This window comes from Mesoplodon densirostris, chromosome 16 (genome assembly GCF_025265405.1).
Source record: "Mesoplodon densirostris isolate mMesDen1 chromosome 16, mMesDen1 primary haplotype, whole genome shotgun sequence".
Lineage (NCBI taxonomy): Eukaryota > Metazoa > Chordata > Mammalia > Artiodactyla > Ziphiidae > Mesoplodon > Mesoplodon densirostris.
Window position 1 is genome coordinate 19,340,965 of NC_082676.1, and position 17,460 is coordinate 19,358,424.

General features: G+C 40.9%; 1 protein-coding gene across 1 annotated transcript in view; it reads right to left on the reverse strand.

Annotated features, from left to right (window-relative positions):
• The window catches only part of TOP1 (DNA topoisomerase I), an 84,481-nt gene that overhangs the window by 15,758 nt on the left and 51,263 nt on the right, over nucleotides 1–17,460 (reverse strand). The window contains exons 9-13 of the mRNA XM_060078657.1: nucleotides 12,181–12,296; nucleotides 8,759–8,880; nucleotides 7,714–7,836; nucleotides 5,773–5,960; nucleotides 5,367–5,511 (exon numbers count right to left, since the gene is read on the reverse strand). Of these exons, the coding sequence (XP_059934640.1) occupies nucleotides 5,367–5,511; nucleotides 5,773–5,960; nucleotides 7,714–7,836; nucleotides 8,759–8,880; nucleotides 12,181–12,296 (694 nt within the window). The remainder of the gene's footprint in view (nucleotides 1–5,366; nucleotides 5,512–5,772; nucleotides 5,961–7,713; nucleotides 7,837–8,758; nucleotides 8,881–12,180; nucleotides 12,297–17,460) is intronic.

The window sequence follows — 17,460 nt, forward strand, 5'->3', positions numbered from 1 at the left end:
ATTGGATATAATCAAAAAGAGAATTAGTGAACAGAAGTTAAGTCTCTAGAACTCCCCCGAAATGAAGACCAGACCTAAAGAGACAAATAAATGAGAGGAATGGCCTAGAAGCTATGGAAGAAATAATGGCCGAGAGTTTTCTAGAATAAAAATGCTTCTGTCCTCAAACTGAAAGTCTAGTCTGAGTATCTTTAAAAATATATGTATACTTAGATACACCATAGATCTCCAATAATAAAGATGCATTCTTTACTGGAGAAAAGACAGATGTTAAGAATGAAAATAAAGAAACTTTCAGATAAACAAAAAAAATTTGCCACCTATGGAAACTCACTAAATAAATGGTAAAGGATGTATTTCAACAAGTAAACCCAGAGAGAAGGTACTGAGTACAGAAATTAATCAAGTATTTGACTGTGACAGTAGCTGACTAGTGAGAAGTTATGGTTTCATGGATGACTGTTTTTTTAAAAATATAAAAATAGTGTCACTATTAGAAACTCCAAAAAGTCACAGACACTTTTAGAATAAGAGTTCAGCAATGTTGCCAGATAATCAATATTAAAAAAATCAACAACATTACCACTCCAGTAATAACAAACAAAAATGTAACAACGGGGCTTCCCTGGTGGCGCAGTGGTTAAGAATCCGCCTGCTGATGCAGGGAACACTGGTTCGTACCCCGGTCTGGGAAGATCCCACATGCCACGGAGCGGCTGGCCCGTGAGCCATGGCCGCTGGGCCTGTGCGTCCGGAGCCTGTGCTCCGCAACGGGAGAGGCCACAACAGTGAGAGGCCCGCGTACCGCAAAAAAATAAAAAAAAAAAAAAGTAACAACGAAAAATACTTATTCAATAGCACAAAAAACTATAAGGTCTCTAAGAAAAGTTAAAAAAAATATGTAATACCTCTATGGAGAAAATTATGAAACAATATTGAAGGATATATTCAAAGACATGAATTAATGGAGAGGTATAACATGTTCATGGATTGGAAGATTCAATAAAATAATCAATATTTTCTCCCTATTAATCTATAATTGCAATGCAATCTTGTAAGAAAAGTCTCAATAGTCTTCATTAGAACTTGACAAATTTATCTCAGAATTAATGTGGAACAGCAGAGAGCCAAGACAATTTTGAAGAATGAGACGAAGGAAACTTGTCCGACTCAATAGTAAGACTTTATAAAGCTACAGTAGTTCAGACAGTATGCTACTGATGAAGACACAGACAAATGAAACAGGACAGAGAGCCCAGAAACAATATGACATATGTGTACAAATGTGATATATGACAGAGGGGTAACACAACTAAATTGTTCTGGGACAACTGGTTATGCATTTGGGAAAAATACATTAGATCTCAACATCACACCATATACAAAAATACATTCTAGTGGATCAAAGATCCAAATATAAAAAGCAAAATCTTAGAAGCATATGGAAAAAAGAGAAACTTGTGCTCAATGTTGGGAGGATGGTGGTGATGTAAACTGGTTCAAGTACTTTAGAGAACAATTTGGAAATATCTAATAAAGAATTTTTAAGGGACATTTTCGTCTGTATACACAAGGAAAATGTGTTTATGCCAGCACTATTTATATTAGCTAATGACTGTAAACCCCAAGTGTCTCTTGACAAGAGAACAGATAATTTTTTATGTAACAGAATACCATGTAGCAAATAAAATGGATAAATTAGAAATGTATATCAAGATAATAAAATCTCAACACCAAAGCTGGGTGAAATAAGTTGCAGAACGATCTCAATAACGTATCTAATTTAAAATCAAACCTTGTAAAACAATACTACATATTGTTCATGCACACATAATATACTGTAAAAATACAAAAATACACACAAGAATGAAAACATTAAATTCAATATAGTATTCTCTAGGGAAAGAGATGAATGGTACCTAGTGGGCTTCAGCTATGGTTATCAGAATACTTTTTATGAAATGAAGCAACTGAAGAAATAGGACATGGCGTTAAGGTTTGACACAGCCAGATGGTAGGTATATGAGTGTTCATTATATCTATTCTTGTATATTTGAAATATTTCATTGAAAATAGAATCCCTGTTACTTTTATCTTTCTATTTTTATCTAAAAAGAGAATGCTTCTCCTGCTGGTAGTGCAGTTAAAAAACCATTTAACATGCTGTCAAAACCTCGACCTCTGAAGATCTGTTCTGCTGAGTGGGACATAACCGAGGAAGACTGACAGAAAGCTTAAGAAATCACATTTATTGTTCCCCTTAACAGTACCACTTGCCAAAGCTTTAACCATTTTTCATGACTCAGGATCCCAACCCAGTTGCTAGAGTGAGCCACTCTGTCCTGGGTATAAGGTCCTAGGCAGGGCCTACATCTAGGTGGCTTTCTAGGTTTACTACCATAACCATCACTTAGAAACCTGCACAAATCCTTACAGTGCACAGGAGTTACCTGGATATTGTCTGAATAAAAATTGGCTGGCTCTCTGCCCTTGAGGAGCTCCACCAGCTTGTCTAACGAGTCTCTCAACCCTCAGAGACTCTCCTACTATCGACTCTAATCCTGCCTGTAAGAGCACACATGTATCTGGCATCTGTTCCCCTCTCTCGACCCCCACTGCCATCATCTTGTCTAGGTCATTGCCATTTCTTGCCTGGAGTACAGCAACAGCCTCCTACTGGTCTCCCTACTTCCTGTCTGTGTCCAATCCAGTCTCCACAGAGCAGCAGTCAGAATGATCAATTATATCACAGGTTTCTAAAACACAAATCTGGCGTTATTCCCCCCTTTAAAACCCAGTGGCTTCCTACTGGATTTGGATAATAGACAAAATTTTAGGGACTTCCCTGACGGTCCACTGGTTAAGACTTCGCCTTTCAATGCAGGGGGTTGCAGGTTCTATCCCTGGTCGGGGAGCTAAGATCCCACATGCCTCGTGGCCAAAAAACCAAAACATAAAACCAGAAGCAAGGGCTTCCCTGGTGGCGCAGTGGTTAAGAATCCGCCTGCCAATGCAGGGGACGGGTTCAATCCCTGGTCCGGGAAGATCCCACATGCCGCGGAGCAGCTAAGCCCGTGTGCCACAACTACTGAGCCTGTGCTCTAGAGCCCGCGAGCCACAACTACTGAAGCCCACACACCGCAATGAAGAGTAGCCCCCACTCCCCGCAACGAGAGAAAGCCAGCGTGAAGCAACGAAGACCCAACGCAGCCAAAAATAAATTTAAAAACAGAAACAAAAAACAGAAGCAATACTGTAACAAAATTCAATACAGACTTTAAAAATGGTCCACATAAAAAAAAAAAAACTTAAAAAAAATTTTTTAAGGAAGAGTCTGAAGATCTGGCCTGCACCCCTCTCTCCAGTCTCCTCTCCATCATGCCTCTTTCTTGCTCATTATACTCCAATTACGGTGGTCGCCTTTCAGTCCTCAAGAACACGCAGCTCCTTCTTACCTCAGGGATTTCAAAAGGCTATTTTCTTTGTCTGGAATGCCCATTCCCCTATCCTTTCCATGGATAAATCCTATTCATTCTGTAAGTCTCATCTTAAATGTTACTTTCTTAGAAAGGCCTTTCCTAAACCCCAGAAGCCAGATCAGGTGCCCTGGCATACTCTCAAATAGGTACCCTGTATCCTTTGCAGTACGTACAACAGTTTGTATTTATTGATTTGATTATGCGTAATGCCTGTAAATCTTGCTCAAGTCGGGTTATGCTCAAGACACTCCTCTGTTCCAAGCCAGTGGTTCTCCATCAAATGCATAACATGGTCTAGTCGCTTTAGCATGGCATTTAAGGCTTGCAACAGTTTGGCCTCTCAGAGATTAAATTTATCTGTAAAACGATGGCATTAGTACATGTCTGGTGTGGTTATTAACAGAATCAAATGTCAACTTACGTGAAAATACTTTAACAGTAATCCAAAATCTTTTATTTTGATTTTTTTTATGTGGTAGAACACAAATATAAAATTTACCATTAATGACATTTAGCACATTCACAATGTTGTGCAACCATCACTTGACAATTCTTTCTGTTACTCCTTTTCATACCCCTCGTCTCTGTCCGTAACGACACATTTCTGTTTTAAATGCCTCTCTTTTAAGACCTAACTGTAACAAAATTTCCTTCATAAAGTTGTTTCTAATCTCTAACTGCTGGGAATAACTACTCCATTTATCTGAAGCATTCAACATTTACCTTTCCAATACAATTGACTTCTTAGCCGATTTACCCAGCAGCCCGTAAGTTCCTTGAGGGCTAAAATCATTGTTTACCCACCTTGGTAGCCCTACAGCTTGGTGGTATTTCAGAAGAGGAATACAACATGTTTCTTTAAATGACTTGACTTTTACTTGCCACGGGGGTTCTCTTTCTGATTCTATACTTACTCTAAACTAAAAACAGTGACATTTTCCAATTACACTGAAGAAAATACATACGTGGGTATTTTTCATTAGGACACAGGACTGTAAGCTAGAAAATGTGCGTTTAGTCTTGAAAAGACACACAGCCTTTTGAGCTGTGGCTTTCAAATCTTAACAAGTGTTTAATAAACTATAAACCAAGATTAAGAGGGTCTATAGCCTCAGTCTCCTGCATGTAAACAGTCAGTCTATACAGAACTAATAATTCCTTGACTGTTTTTCTGTGGAGCCCATCTCTCTTTTAAGTTGCCGTTCACATTTCCATAGTATGTCTGAGGGACTTGCCCAAGTAGGGTATGCCTAGCAGGCTAACAAGAACTGACTGCCCTTCCAAGACAGTTTTCTCCTTTCAATAGCAGTATCAATAAATAGCAGCACATGGGTACTCAACAGTTTATGATATGCTTTCACATACATTATCCCACTTGGTCCTCGTGGAATCTACCCAGATGAAACCTTAGGAAGACAGAGTATGTAAGACTCTAGATTTTACAACCTCTTTCTGGATTCAGAGTAATTACATTCCCTTCTTCAGAGCCAAGGAAGGTGAGGAAGAGAACTAGCTGTAGAAGCCAATACACATTTACCATGTTCTTCATTGCACTCTGACCACTGGACAGTAAACAATGTGAAGGCAAGGACTGTGTCCATCTTGTTTACCAACACAATTCCTAGCAACATGCATACACTGTGCCAGGCTCATACTGGGATTTCAGTTAATATTTGTGAATTAATAAATAAGATTACAATGTGATGTAAAAAATGGGATACATCTTAGGGACATCACCAGATAATGCTAATTATGAAATTACCTTCTATTTGTGGGGATGTTTTTCAATTTGTCAAAGTGATTCTAGAGGCTGAGAACATTAGATTTCAACAAAAAGACAGAGATTATCAGCCCCACTGACTGGTGCAGCTCTTAGCTACCCCTTACCTTGATTCGTGAGCTAGGGTTCAGCATGATGTATTTAATAGAACCTTGGATGTTCTCTGTCCAGGAGACTAGCCAAGTAACCTTGTTATCATGTCGGACCTCTTTCCACTTATGACCTGGAGGAGGAGAAGGAACCTTGGCATCTCTGTGGAAGTAAAGCGAGAGCAGTGAGGTGAGAAGTAATGAGCAATTTCACCTTTCATAACCTGAAGTGGACAAATCTGCTGAGCATGTATTTCCAGGTTTCCTCCTCACCAGTCAATACGTGATAAACACTAGGAGATCTATACACAGAAATACCATGCTGCTCCCAAACTGTCCTCTGTAATATAGGAAAAACTCCCAACTACCAAGAACAAAGGAAGCCCTTCACTTCATTTCCGGCCAAAGGATGAACTGTGCTCACTTGCTACAGTTGATGATTATATCCTCAGGCATGATCCGTCTCTTCAGCATGCCCATCTTGGGGTGGTTGCCACGGCCACGGAAAAGCCCAGGAGGTTCTATCTTGAAGTTGGCAATCCTCTCTTTGTGGTTATCCATAACACAGAAGCCATACTCTTTCAGTAATTTTTCATTCTCCTCTTTGATTTTCTGGAAGATGGCAAGGAAGTACTCAAAAGGGATTCAGATTACTGTGCTCAACTCATACATTCTTAGCTCTTGTGGGAGGACAGGTCAAGGTAGAGAAAAGTCTAAAAATCACTAAGAAACAAATTCAGATAAAGGAAAACCTAAGAGATTTTTTTTGGCCGCACGGGCCCCCTATAGTGGAAGTGCGGAGTCCTAACCACTGGACTGCCAGGGAATTCCCAGAAGACCAAAGAGATTTTTCAAGCTTAAATACAATAAAATTCCCATGTGAACAGTATTTCCCGTGGGTTTTCAAGTGCAAAGAAACCTGTTATGGATTCTTTCCTAGTACATGGGTACATATATTTTATACTGTGATCCTTGCTCCAAAGATGGAATGATTTGGAGCCTCCTTACCCTCTGCTGACTCTTCCTTCATATTATACTCAGCAATTCAAGTTAAGTAAGTCCTGCTGCCTTGTGTGTAGATAAAAATCCACAACTTGCTGGCAACAGGTGTCCTTGGCAAGGCTCTGACATGGTGTTACTTATAAAACCTCCCTAGGGACTTCCCTGGCAGTCCAGTGGTTAAGACTTGTGCTCCCAATGCAGGGGGCCCAGGTTCAATACCTGGTCAGGGAACCAGGTCCTGCATGCCACAACTAAAAGATCCTGCATGCTGCAATGAAGATCCTGCATGTGGCAACAAAGATCCCGCGTGCCACAACTAAGACTCGGCTCAGCCAAATAAATAAATAAAACAAATACATAAATATTAAAACAAAACAAAAACAAAAACGAACCCTCCCTAAAGTGGTTTTTAATTTGAAAAACACCCCTGAAGTGAAAAATAAACCAAATTTCACTAATTCGGAATACTGGAGAAAAGACTAAGCTGAGACTAAAAAGCCTGGTGCAGGGATCATTCTTATGATCCCTATAGTAACTAATTTTTAAACTGAAGGTCAAATAGGCACCCTCAAACAAAGAGTTATATAAAGACAATGGCCTAAATTATATAAACATGCAAGTTTAATATACTGAAACTACAAGGCCTTGAAGTGCAAAGAATTCCTTAAAATCCTTAACTCCTAGACCTCTGATTCTAGATAGAAAATGTTTTAGGCTTGAGGGCCATACAGTCTCTGCTGTAATTACTCAACTCTGCCACTGTTGCATGAAAGCAACCACAGATAATAGGTAAACAAGCAGATGTGGCATGTTCCAATAAAACTTTTCTACAAAAACAAGCAGCCTATCTATAGCTTGCCTACCAGTATTCTAGAAGAAAGTGACATCCCAGCTGGATACTAGAAAGATCCTTCAGGAATGAGGTTAGCCACAGCTAGAAGACAAAGATGGATGAGCATGCCTAGATTCCAGAGTAAAATACATCAAAGGAGTGTGTGTGTGTGTGTGTACACATGGCCAATATGATTTTATTTGTCTTAAATCCCTAACATCCAGGAGCCACTGTGGGTCAGATCTGCCCATCCTTAAATACTGTATTATTGGAGATACTGGCTGGCTTTTAGATCAACAGCACACCAGAGTTCTCATACTGAGCCATTAAACATAGTGCTTATTCACAATTTTCAGTCTACATAAAACCCTTAAGGAATTCTAGACTTCACTAGGCTGAGAATCCTACATCTTTAGTATAGAGCCACGTGAAATCGTTAAAGTCAAAACTGTTTTGTAAGAAACAAGAAGACCATTAGATAAACTGATCACTGTTCTACAATCCTCCAGAGGTTTAAGAAATCTGCAGCACCAGTTTCTCTTCCTTGCTCATCTGCTTCCGAGCTTCTGTCTGGGCTTTGAAATACTGGCTCATCTGGGTAAAATCACATTTGCTGAGGTTGGTGATAATATTCTTCTCTTCATTGGTCATTTCCTAGTTAAGAGAAAAGGGAGAGACAGAAGAAGAAGAAGGTAAATAAATGAAAAAGCCCTCTGGTTTTTCTGCAGTTACAGCAAAGCATCACGTTTTCAGTCAAAGGGTATCTGGCGAGGTAGTCAATCTAAACTTGTGAGTTTTGAAAAAAAAGGAACACGTTTCTTACTTCACTCTATTATAAATATGTATTCAATAGAAGAACATTCAAAATAACAACACTGAAAAGGGTAACACTCTTACGTAGTTTCTCGTACTCCTCGTCACACTGCCACAACCCCCTAAGCCTATGAGTACTACAGCTGGGGAAACATGAATACACATCGTTCATTTTAGTAATGGGAGAAATATTCCCACATTCATTCTCTCCTAGAAACATCCTTGCTCTATTCACTTATTAAATCTTACTTCTAGAGCTATTCAGAAGGTAAACTTCAGCTCAGCCTCTGTTCATATTATCCATATTGAGAATAAGGAAATTGTTTAAAATCACATAGGCAGATACAGGATAGACATGTGGGTTCAAGAGCAGAAAGTACCTAAAACTAACGAGCATGAATCAAGAGGGAACAGAACAACATTAATGCATGTCTCTTTGCAATAGCAGACAGAGGGCAGTCCTGCAGAGGCAAACTTTGCTTTGCTCAGCTGGAGCTGAGGTTTTGTTTGGCCTAATCTGATAAACTACCCCCTACAGTCCTATGACAGCTGATAGGAAAGAAATATAGGTATTCTTGTTGGACAGAAAACCTATATAATACAGTAAATGAACAGAACCCCCTCCCCCAACTTTTTAATACAATAAAATTCATAAAACTCAAATTGTACATCAGGGAATTTTTTGTAAAATTACAATTTATTACTTAGTAGTTGATCAATATTTTTGTAAGGTGCTAGGATATCAATATATAGGCTACAATACCTTTCTCCAGTCTTTAAAGAAATTTTTCCTAAATATTTCCTTAGTAGTATATTCATGGTCGAGCATTTTTGCAAAGAACGTAGCTACTTCTTCTGCTTTGGAGCTCAGCTTCATGACTTTACCTAGAGAAAAAAGTGGTTCCAAAAAATGAGGTGTAGTATTCATGTTCTGAGTATAAACACTGAGGCTCTGGAGACGTCTTCTTTAATAATGGTTTACCTTCCAAAGGTATGTATATAAAGGTCTGGTGACACGTGGTAACAACAATAACAACAAAGACAGTAGTATATTGATTTGTATCTACTTGTACGAATTCGCCTTCTCTGTATCAGATATTTACCTGGGTCAGTCTCTGGAGACTATGCCAGTAAATTGTTCCCAGGAGCCTGCTCAGGACAGGGATGACCTGGGGGAGGCCCAGTCACTCTTCCTTTTCCTTTCAGCAAGCAGGGTCCTTTACACCTCTTCAATGGTTTTTAAAAATCAAATCCTCAGAGGGACTCCTGCCACTGCTAAGCTAAACAGCTTCTGTTCAAGAAGGGGAGGAAGGGATAGGGCAGGGAGTGGAAGAAAGGAATTGTGGGGAAAAGAAATAGGCATCTTTCTTCTTTCAAGTTAGGTGGGTGGAATATGAATTAAAAATATATATTCACAGCAGGCAAGCCCAGATATCCCATATGAAAAATCTAAGTAAGACATTCCTCTAGAACCTTGCTACTCAAAGTATAGTTCATGGACCAGCAGTATTGACATCACATGGGAGTTTGTTAGAAGTGCAGCATCTCAGGCCCCACCCCAGACCTACTGACCAGAAAGTACATTTCAATGAGACCCCCAAGTGGCCTGTGTATACACTAGAGTCTGAGATGCCCTGGAACACAGGCATTATGAGGTTGCCTCTTTCAGGGAAACAGGGCTCATCCAGAACACAGGGATGACTGGGGTTCTTCGCATACATGTTTCTCCACTGCCTTACTATTACATAGGTACTAATAATTCACCAAGGATTTTCCCATTTATTACAGAAAACTAAAACTTAACCAGAAATCCATTCATTTCAAAACTCAGAAGACATCTCATCTCATGATGGTTAGAAAGTTATTATCCCTGATTGTAGGGTTGATACAGGGAATTGCAGCTCCAAACAAACTTTCAGGGTAGACGGAAAGAACCTGCTTGAAATTCGTAATTTTAAAAGGCCAGCAGGTGGCGCGGCTTCCCCTCTCAACATTCCGGCTCCTTTCAAAGACGACACCTTGAGGAGGACAGGATGGCTTTCAAGAGTTTCCTGCACTTCTTTAGAATTCCCCCACTCAAGTTGGAACCAGTGTTGCCAGTTAAGATGTAACATGCTTCCAATATAAAGGAAACCATTAAGTCACTAAGAATAAAATAAATGAAATAAAATAAAAGGCAAGAAAGAATGTAAACTGTCCTCGGCTATGTCTGGTATACTCTTTGGGAAATTTTACTGAATTCTGTCCCAATAGAGAAAGCAATTTTAACGCCTCCTGTTTTAGATGAGCTGTCAAAAGATGAAATGACAACTCCCAGCAGTAGAAGGGTAGGAGGATGACTTAAAGGTTCCTGACAACGGTAGTGCTTTATAGAAAAGGCTGAGCTCCAGGAATAAGAAATTGCTGAGTCAGAGCTGAAAACTGGAGGTTCTTAGAGGCCATTCACTGCTTCAGCCAGTCCGTTCCCCACCTCCCTGGCAAGCGCTAAAGGAGTCTGAGAACTCTCTTCCCTAGAGACCAGGCAGGACTGACAGTATCACCCCAGACCAGTGAGTCAAATACAACTTCTTCACTTACTGCAGCGTGGGACTTTACCTAACCAAAGGGAAGAGATCTGAGAAAGAGCAAATGAGAAAATGTGAGAGCCCTGGAGCTGGAGCTCCTATAAAGGATGACCGGGCAAGAATTCCCATCTTGGAAAGTAAGAGAAACCCTAAGGCTAAAGAAAGGCATCTAGCTTTCCTTCAAATCACTTTGGACCTCAGAGTTAGGCTTTACCAGTTGAGCTTTCTAAAGCTCTTGGTAAACCCATACTAGGGTTACAGAATACCTGAACTTTTATGATTATCTAAGGCTCTTTCTCTTCATTGGAGTTTTAGCTTTGAGTCACATTTAAGAGTCTCCAGGAATGACCCACTGTGAGGGCTGACAGTAGAACTCTGTACTCTTGTCCTGTGTTGTCCAGTCAACGTAGGTCAGAATGTTTATCTGATGTAAGCATTTGTCACTGAGGCTATAAGGTCCTGCTAGACGGCACAGTCCATGAGATGAGGGATTCGTCAGTATTGTCGCTGCTGGGTCTTGGTGTCTGAATACAGGCACGCTGAATAAATACAGTTTAAAAAAATGAATTCCAGCTTGCCAAGTTTGACATGTTCCTCACTTGCAAGACCTGGCCTTTCAGTATAAACTACTACCCTTGACCTATAAGCATCCATGGCCTGAGGCCACTGCTCGTGGACACAGAGACATACCAGAACTCTGAGTGTTCACCACTGATGCTTTTCAGCAGTCCTCCTGGCCCAGTGTTCCTCAAAGTTTGGTCAGCAGACCACTTGGTTCAGAAGCACCCAATATCACTCAACACCAATTAAATGGGCCCAGATCCACTTGGTGAATCTAAAGCACATGAGAGTTTGAGGAATAATGCTCTAGCCATTTCTGGAGAAAACTCTTGGAATGAGGGAAATCAGTTGAGTATTACCATCTGCATACTGCTATATGCCAATAAGGGAGCATCAAAGACTACTCTCAAAATTTTCAACCCAAGGACAGAAATACCAGTGACAATTAATAGACAATTCTGAGGGTTCTAAGAGAACTAGGCAGGATATTTCTTCAGAGTAGCTCATCAGACTTGACTGCATGAAGGGCAAAGGCATAGTGTTGTGCTGTGTAGAGTGAGTGACAGACACCTATTAGCCCCACTTAGATGTTGATGGCAGACTAATTAATCCTCAACCAAGTACTAAATACTGTTTCTAACAATGAGCAGCTTGTCAGCTTGCATTATGTCGCTAAAATAAAATACTACCATTCAAGTCAGGCTTTTCTAGTAACTCTTACAAAGAGTAGCTCCTTAGAAGTGAAGTTCAGATAAAAACATTAGGCTTGTGGACCAAGTGCTGTGACCTATGTAGATGGACCTTTTTGGGACCATGTCTCAAAGGGAGACAAGGGAGATAAGACAGCCCCTTTCTCACGGCACTTTTTCAGCACCAAACAGGCCTTTTAAGAGTTAAGTAAATACCTGACAGCCCTTTCCCCAAACCATACGATGACAATAAAACAAAATGAAACAAACAAAAAGGATTATACAGCACAAGATCCTTCCTCACTTTCTATTCCGAAATAGAAGCAGACTCTTTCCTTGGCCAAGAATTGGACAACCTTGGAACAACTCACCATCATAGTAAAACTTGACATTCTCTGGAAGAGGTTCATATGGTGGAGCAAATACAGGACCTTTATGTTCTAGGAATTTCCACTTGATGCCTTCAGGATAGCGCTCTTCTTCCCACCTTTAAAAGACAAAGTACAACCTCATTTAGTGATCACTTCACCTAATATAGAGATTATCACCTATTAAATGCCAAAATAATTATCTGCTCAACTGATTGGTGCTCTGGAATGACTCTCGGCCCCACATTCAAGGCCTGGGTCAAAAAAACCAGCATCCTTCACTTTGTAAAAGCCAATACTCACAACAAATATGATGGAATAATCAGGTGAATGGAGGAAAATACATTTCAGCAGTTTAGTCCAAAGATATTGAGTACATGAGATCATTATTCAGCAATAAGTAGGGGATATGGATATGCAAACAACTGTTTTATCACAATGATGTAACAGTAAGCCACAACGGTGTACATGACAGAGATATTATTTATACAGCTGATACATAGGAAAAGGCCTCCTGGGAATGGAGATGCCAGGTGAAGGTGTAAGGGAAAACAACCCTTTGAGAAAGTACATAGTGACTATCATCCCATGTCACAGTTCCCTAGTATCCTTCAAGTACTCAGACCATATTAAAAACATCCCTATTATAACCAAAGTATTTTATAGACTAGGATACAATTAAGGACCACACACTGCAATTGGTTGATATGTCTCAAAGTCTTTCTTTCTCTAGAATTAGACAAACCTTCTCACCACCACGACCACCATTTTGTTTTTTAAAGAGTCAGTCAGTTGTCTTACAGATAGAATACTTTAAAACTTCACAGATTTTAATCTTCAGTATTCCTATCTTAAAATGAAAAGTCCTACAGTTCTACAGAATTATTCAGGAGGCCAGTTATGCATATTCTATTACTTCCTGTCATCTTGCAACGCCAATGTTTTAAAGTTCAGAAACATCAAATAAAAATTACATGTATCAAAAACTGTGCTGTAACAATAGCATTACTATAAAACCAAGGTCAACATATATGGTCAAGTAATTTTTGACAAAGGTGCTGATTATTAGGAAAATGTAAATCAAAACCATGAGATAGCACTCTCACCCACTAGGATAGCTATTCTTAAAAACAAAAACAAACCAGAAATAACAAGTGTTGATGAGGATGTGGAGCAACTGGAACTCTTGTGCACTGCTGGTGGGAATGAAGCGGGTGCAGCTGTGGAAAACAATATGGCGGTTCTTCAAAAAGTTAAACATAGAATTACCATATGATCTAGAAACTTCACTCCTGGGAATACACTCAAGAGGACTGAAAGCAGGCATTCAAACAAATATTTGTACACAAATGTTCACAGCAGCACTATTCACAACTTCCAAAAGGTAGAAATAACCTAAGCATCCATTAACAGATGAGTGGATAAATAAAAAGTAGTCTGTACATACAATGGAATATTACTCAGCCTGAAACAGGAAGAAAATTCTGACATGCTACAACATGAATGAACCTTGAGGACATTTTCTTTTTTGGTTTCGTTTTTCTTTTTTTTTTTTTTTTTTGCTGTACGCGGGCCTCTCACTGTTGTGGCCTCTCCCGTTGTGGAGCACAGGCTCCGGACGCGCAGGCCCAGCGGCCATGGCTCACGGGCCCAGCCGCTCCGCGGCATGTGGGATCTTCCCCGACCGGGGCACGAACCCGTGTCCCCTGCATCGGCAGGCGGACTCTCAACCACTGCGCCACCAGGGAAGCCTGAGGACATTTTCTTAAGTAAAATAATCCAGTCACCAAAGGCCAGATATTGTGATTCTATTGATACAAGGTTCCTAGATTAATCAAATTCACAGAGACAGAAAGGAGAATGGTAGTTACTGAGGGCGAGAAAAGGGGGAATGAAGGAGGGTTATTGTTTAAAAAAGAGTTTCAGTTTTGTAAGGTGATGGGAATTCTGGAGACGGATGGTGGTGGGGATCACTGCACAACAAAGTGAATGTATTAGAATACCACTTAACTGCACACCTCCCCCAGAATCTTTTTTTTTTTTTTTTGAGGTATGCGGGCCTCTCACTGTTGTGGCCTCTCCCGTGGCAGAGCACAGGCTCCGGATGCGCAGGCTCAGCGGCCATGGCTCACGGGCCCAGCCGCTCTGCGGCATGTGGGATCTTCCTGGACCGGGGCACGAACCCATGTCCCCTGCATCCACAGGCGGACTTTCAACCACTGCGCCACCAGGGAAGCCCCCCCCCCAGAATCTTTTACTCTCCAAATCAGAGAAAATACGTATGTATGGATGGATGTGTGTACGGAGATGAGAGAAATTGCAAGAAGCCTATCTATAGCAGTCACAGAGTAACTGTATGGGGATCCAGAGCACCATGTTTTCCTTTATCCTAGGACTTGGTTCCATTCTTATCAACTCCACTGTTTTGTTTTCGTTTTTTTTTTTTGGCTGCACAGCACGGCTTGTGGGACCTTAGTTCCCTGACCAAGGATCAAACCTGGGCCTACAGCAGTGGAAGTGCAGAGTCCCAACTACTGGACCGCCAGGGAATTCCCAACTCCAGTGCTTTTTAATTAAGATTCCAACTTTTTATAATTCTTTCTATTCTGTCACATTCATCCTGAGGGCTCACAGTAACTTCTTAACCATTTAAGCAAATTAAGAGATGCACTCAACACTAAACCTCAGTTTAAACAGAAAGAAAGAACATATCCTATGACACATGCTGATATCATTGGATCAGCAACTACTACTATACAAATAAAAATATTAGTGTTGGCCTTTTAAGGGCCCCATCAATGGTTCGCCAACAAAGTTAAGAAAAACATGTACTTAATCATGCTTAACACCATCAACAAACTCCCCAGTTTCTAGATAGTCTCATGAGGAATCATCTATTTAGAATAAACATGGGACTTATGTTCCAACAGGCCAACCCTGACACAAAAGTACACTCAACTCAAAGCAGAGGTGAAACCCTATATAGCTGCAACGAGTAACAGTTAAAAACAGGGGGAGCTGGGACTTCCCTGGTGGCACAGTGGTTAAGAATCCTCCTGCCAATGCAGGCGACACAGGTTCGAGCCCTGGTCCAGGAAGATCCCACACGCCACAGAGCAACTAAGCCTGTGTGCCACTCTAGGGCCCACATGCCACAACTACTGAGCCTGTGTGCTGCAACTACTGAAGCCCGCACGCTCGAGGGCCCATGTGCCACAACTACTGAGCCCGTGTGCTGCAACTACTGAAGCCCACGTGACTAGAGCCCGTGCTCCGCAACAAGAGAAGCCCGCGCACCACAATGAAGAGTAGCCTCAGCTCGCCGCAACTAGAGAAAGCCTGTGTGCAGCAACGAAGACCCAACGCAGCCATAAACAAACAAATTAATTAATTAAAAATAATAAAAAATAATTTTTTTTTTTTTTTTTTGCTGTACGCGGGCCTCTCACTGCTGTGGCCTCTCCCGTTGCGGAGCACAGGCTCCGGACACACAGGCTCCGCGGCCATGGCTTGCGGGCCCAGCCGCTCCGCGGCATGTGGGATCCTCCGGGATCGGGGCACGAACCCGTGTCCCCTGCATCGGCAGGCGGACTCTCAACCACTGCGCCACCAGGGAAGCCCAAAATAAAATAAATTTAAAATTAAAAATTTTTTTAAAAAATAGGGGGAGCTGGGTTTAATAGGTTTCTATGAATGAGCCTGAGCATACTGCCACCACTTGTAACATTGTTTCTATGGAGAAAATGTGACACAGTAAAGAAACCCACAGGGATCCTGACCATTTTCCCATTTCCAGAATTACCAAGGAGGGAGAAAAGGCTCAAAGTTGGCTTGTTTTTTGGCAGGATGAACAAGTCTATGACTCTGGCGGGGAAGGGAAAGATCTACACATTTACCAAACTGGTAAAGGGTGTTAATTCTTTTAGTGAGACAGCAAGAGAGGTAGTAAAAATGAGAGTATCTGCCATTTAAGCTCACTGACTAGGCTCTCAGTGACAGTCACTGAGGACTGGACCACCGACTTCAGTCTAACAGGCAAGCCTACAGTGACAGCAGGAAAGGGCTAGCGATAGATTAAGAGGCCAGTCATTCCTGTTCTCTACTTCTAAAAACTTACAGTGGTACCTTCAAGCATTGTGCTTAAGAATGCACACGATTTAACAACCAGACTTGAGAAACGCATGCACTGGAGGCTGTAGCAAAGATTACTCAGCCCCAAACCTACCACCTTCAATGGTCCCACTTAAACCAAAACAAAAATAAAAACCATAGGTCACAAGTCTCTCAGAATTAAAGTGTGGTAACACTGACAAGAATTTCAACCACAGAAGCAAAATTAGGCTATTAGACCCTTCAAGGATACCTAATTCCACACACAAAAGGCTGGACTAGAAAAAGAGTACATCTGCTTCCAGGCCCAATAAGAGCCAGGGCTCCAAAGTAAGGGGGAAGGCAGCAGAGAGCCTGTGATGACAAAGAAAGTACCTTGTTCACTCAACAAACTTACTGAGCACCCAACCACAGAACCCAGAGAGACATAACAAACTGACGAATTACTAACTCACCACTCCCAGTAATAACGCCTGATTTACAGAATCACTTCATTTCATCTTAAAAAAAATTTTTTATTGAAGGTCATAAAAACCTTTCAATATTCCATCACTAAAAACTTTGATTAATTTCAAAGGAAAAAAATGAAATAAAAATGAGGAAAATAAAAACACATGTTCTTTAGTTTTCTGACTGACCCCAGAAAGGCCCAGAGTTCCTTTGCTCTGTATTTTTCCTTTACACTTTCCTTTTCTAACCCCACATGTGTCCACACCAACAATGCCGATTGCACAGCTGTGCTGAGCCTTTCTGCCACTGCAGCTCTGCTCTTCTCAGCCACCTCTCTGGACACTGATGTTTCCCCTTTGCTCAGAGGTACTGGTGAGATTACTGTTCTCTATTACAAAAGCCATAGAGTAAATGCATACCAATGGGTCTGGAACTCTACATACCAAACTACAAGTAGTGGATACCTCAAAGCTAGAAAAGAAAAATGGGAACGGGAGAAAGAAGGAAAGGGAACTGTCATTTTTTTCTAACTCGTATACCTCTGAATCATTGGAATTTTTTCAACATAAACACAAATCATGTATAGTATAGATGTAGTGGCTAAATAATACAAAGTTTTAATAACAGCCAGTATTAAAAATACAAGTTTATTTCAAAGCTCTAAACATCTAGAAATAACCTTTTATTGCTAAACTGTCCTCCACTGAAGACTGTCTGAATCTT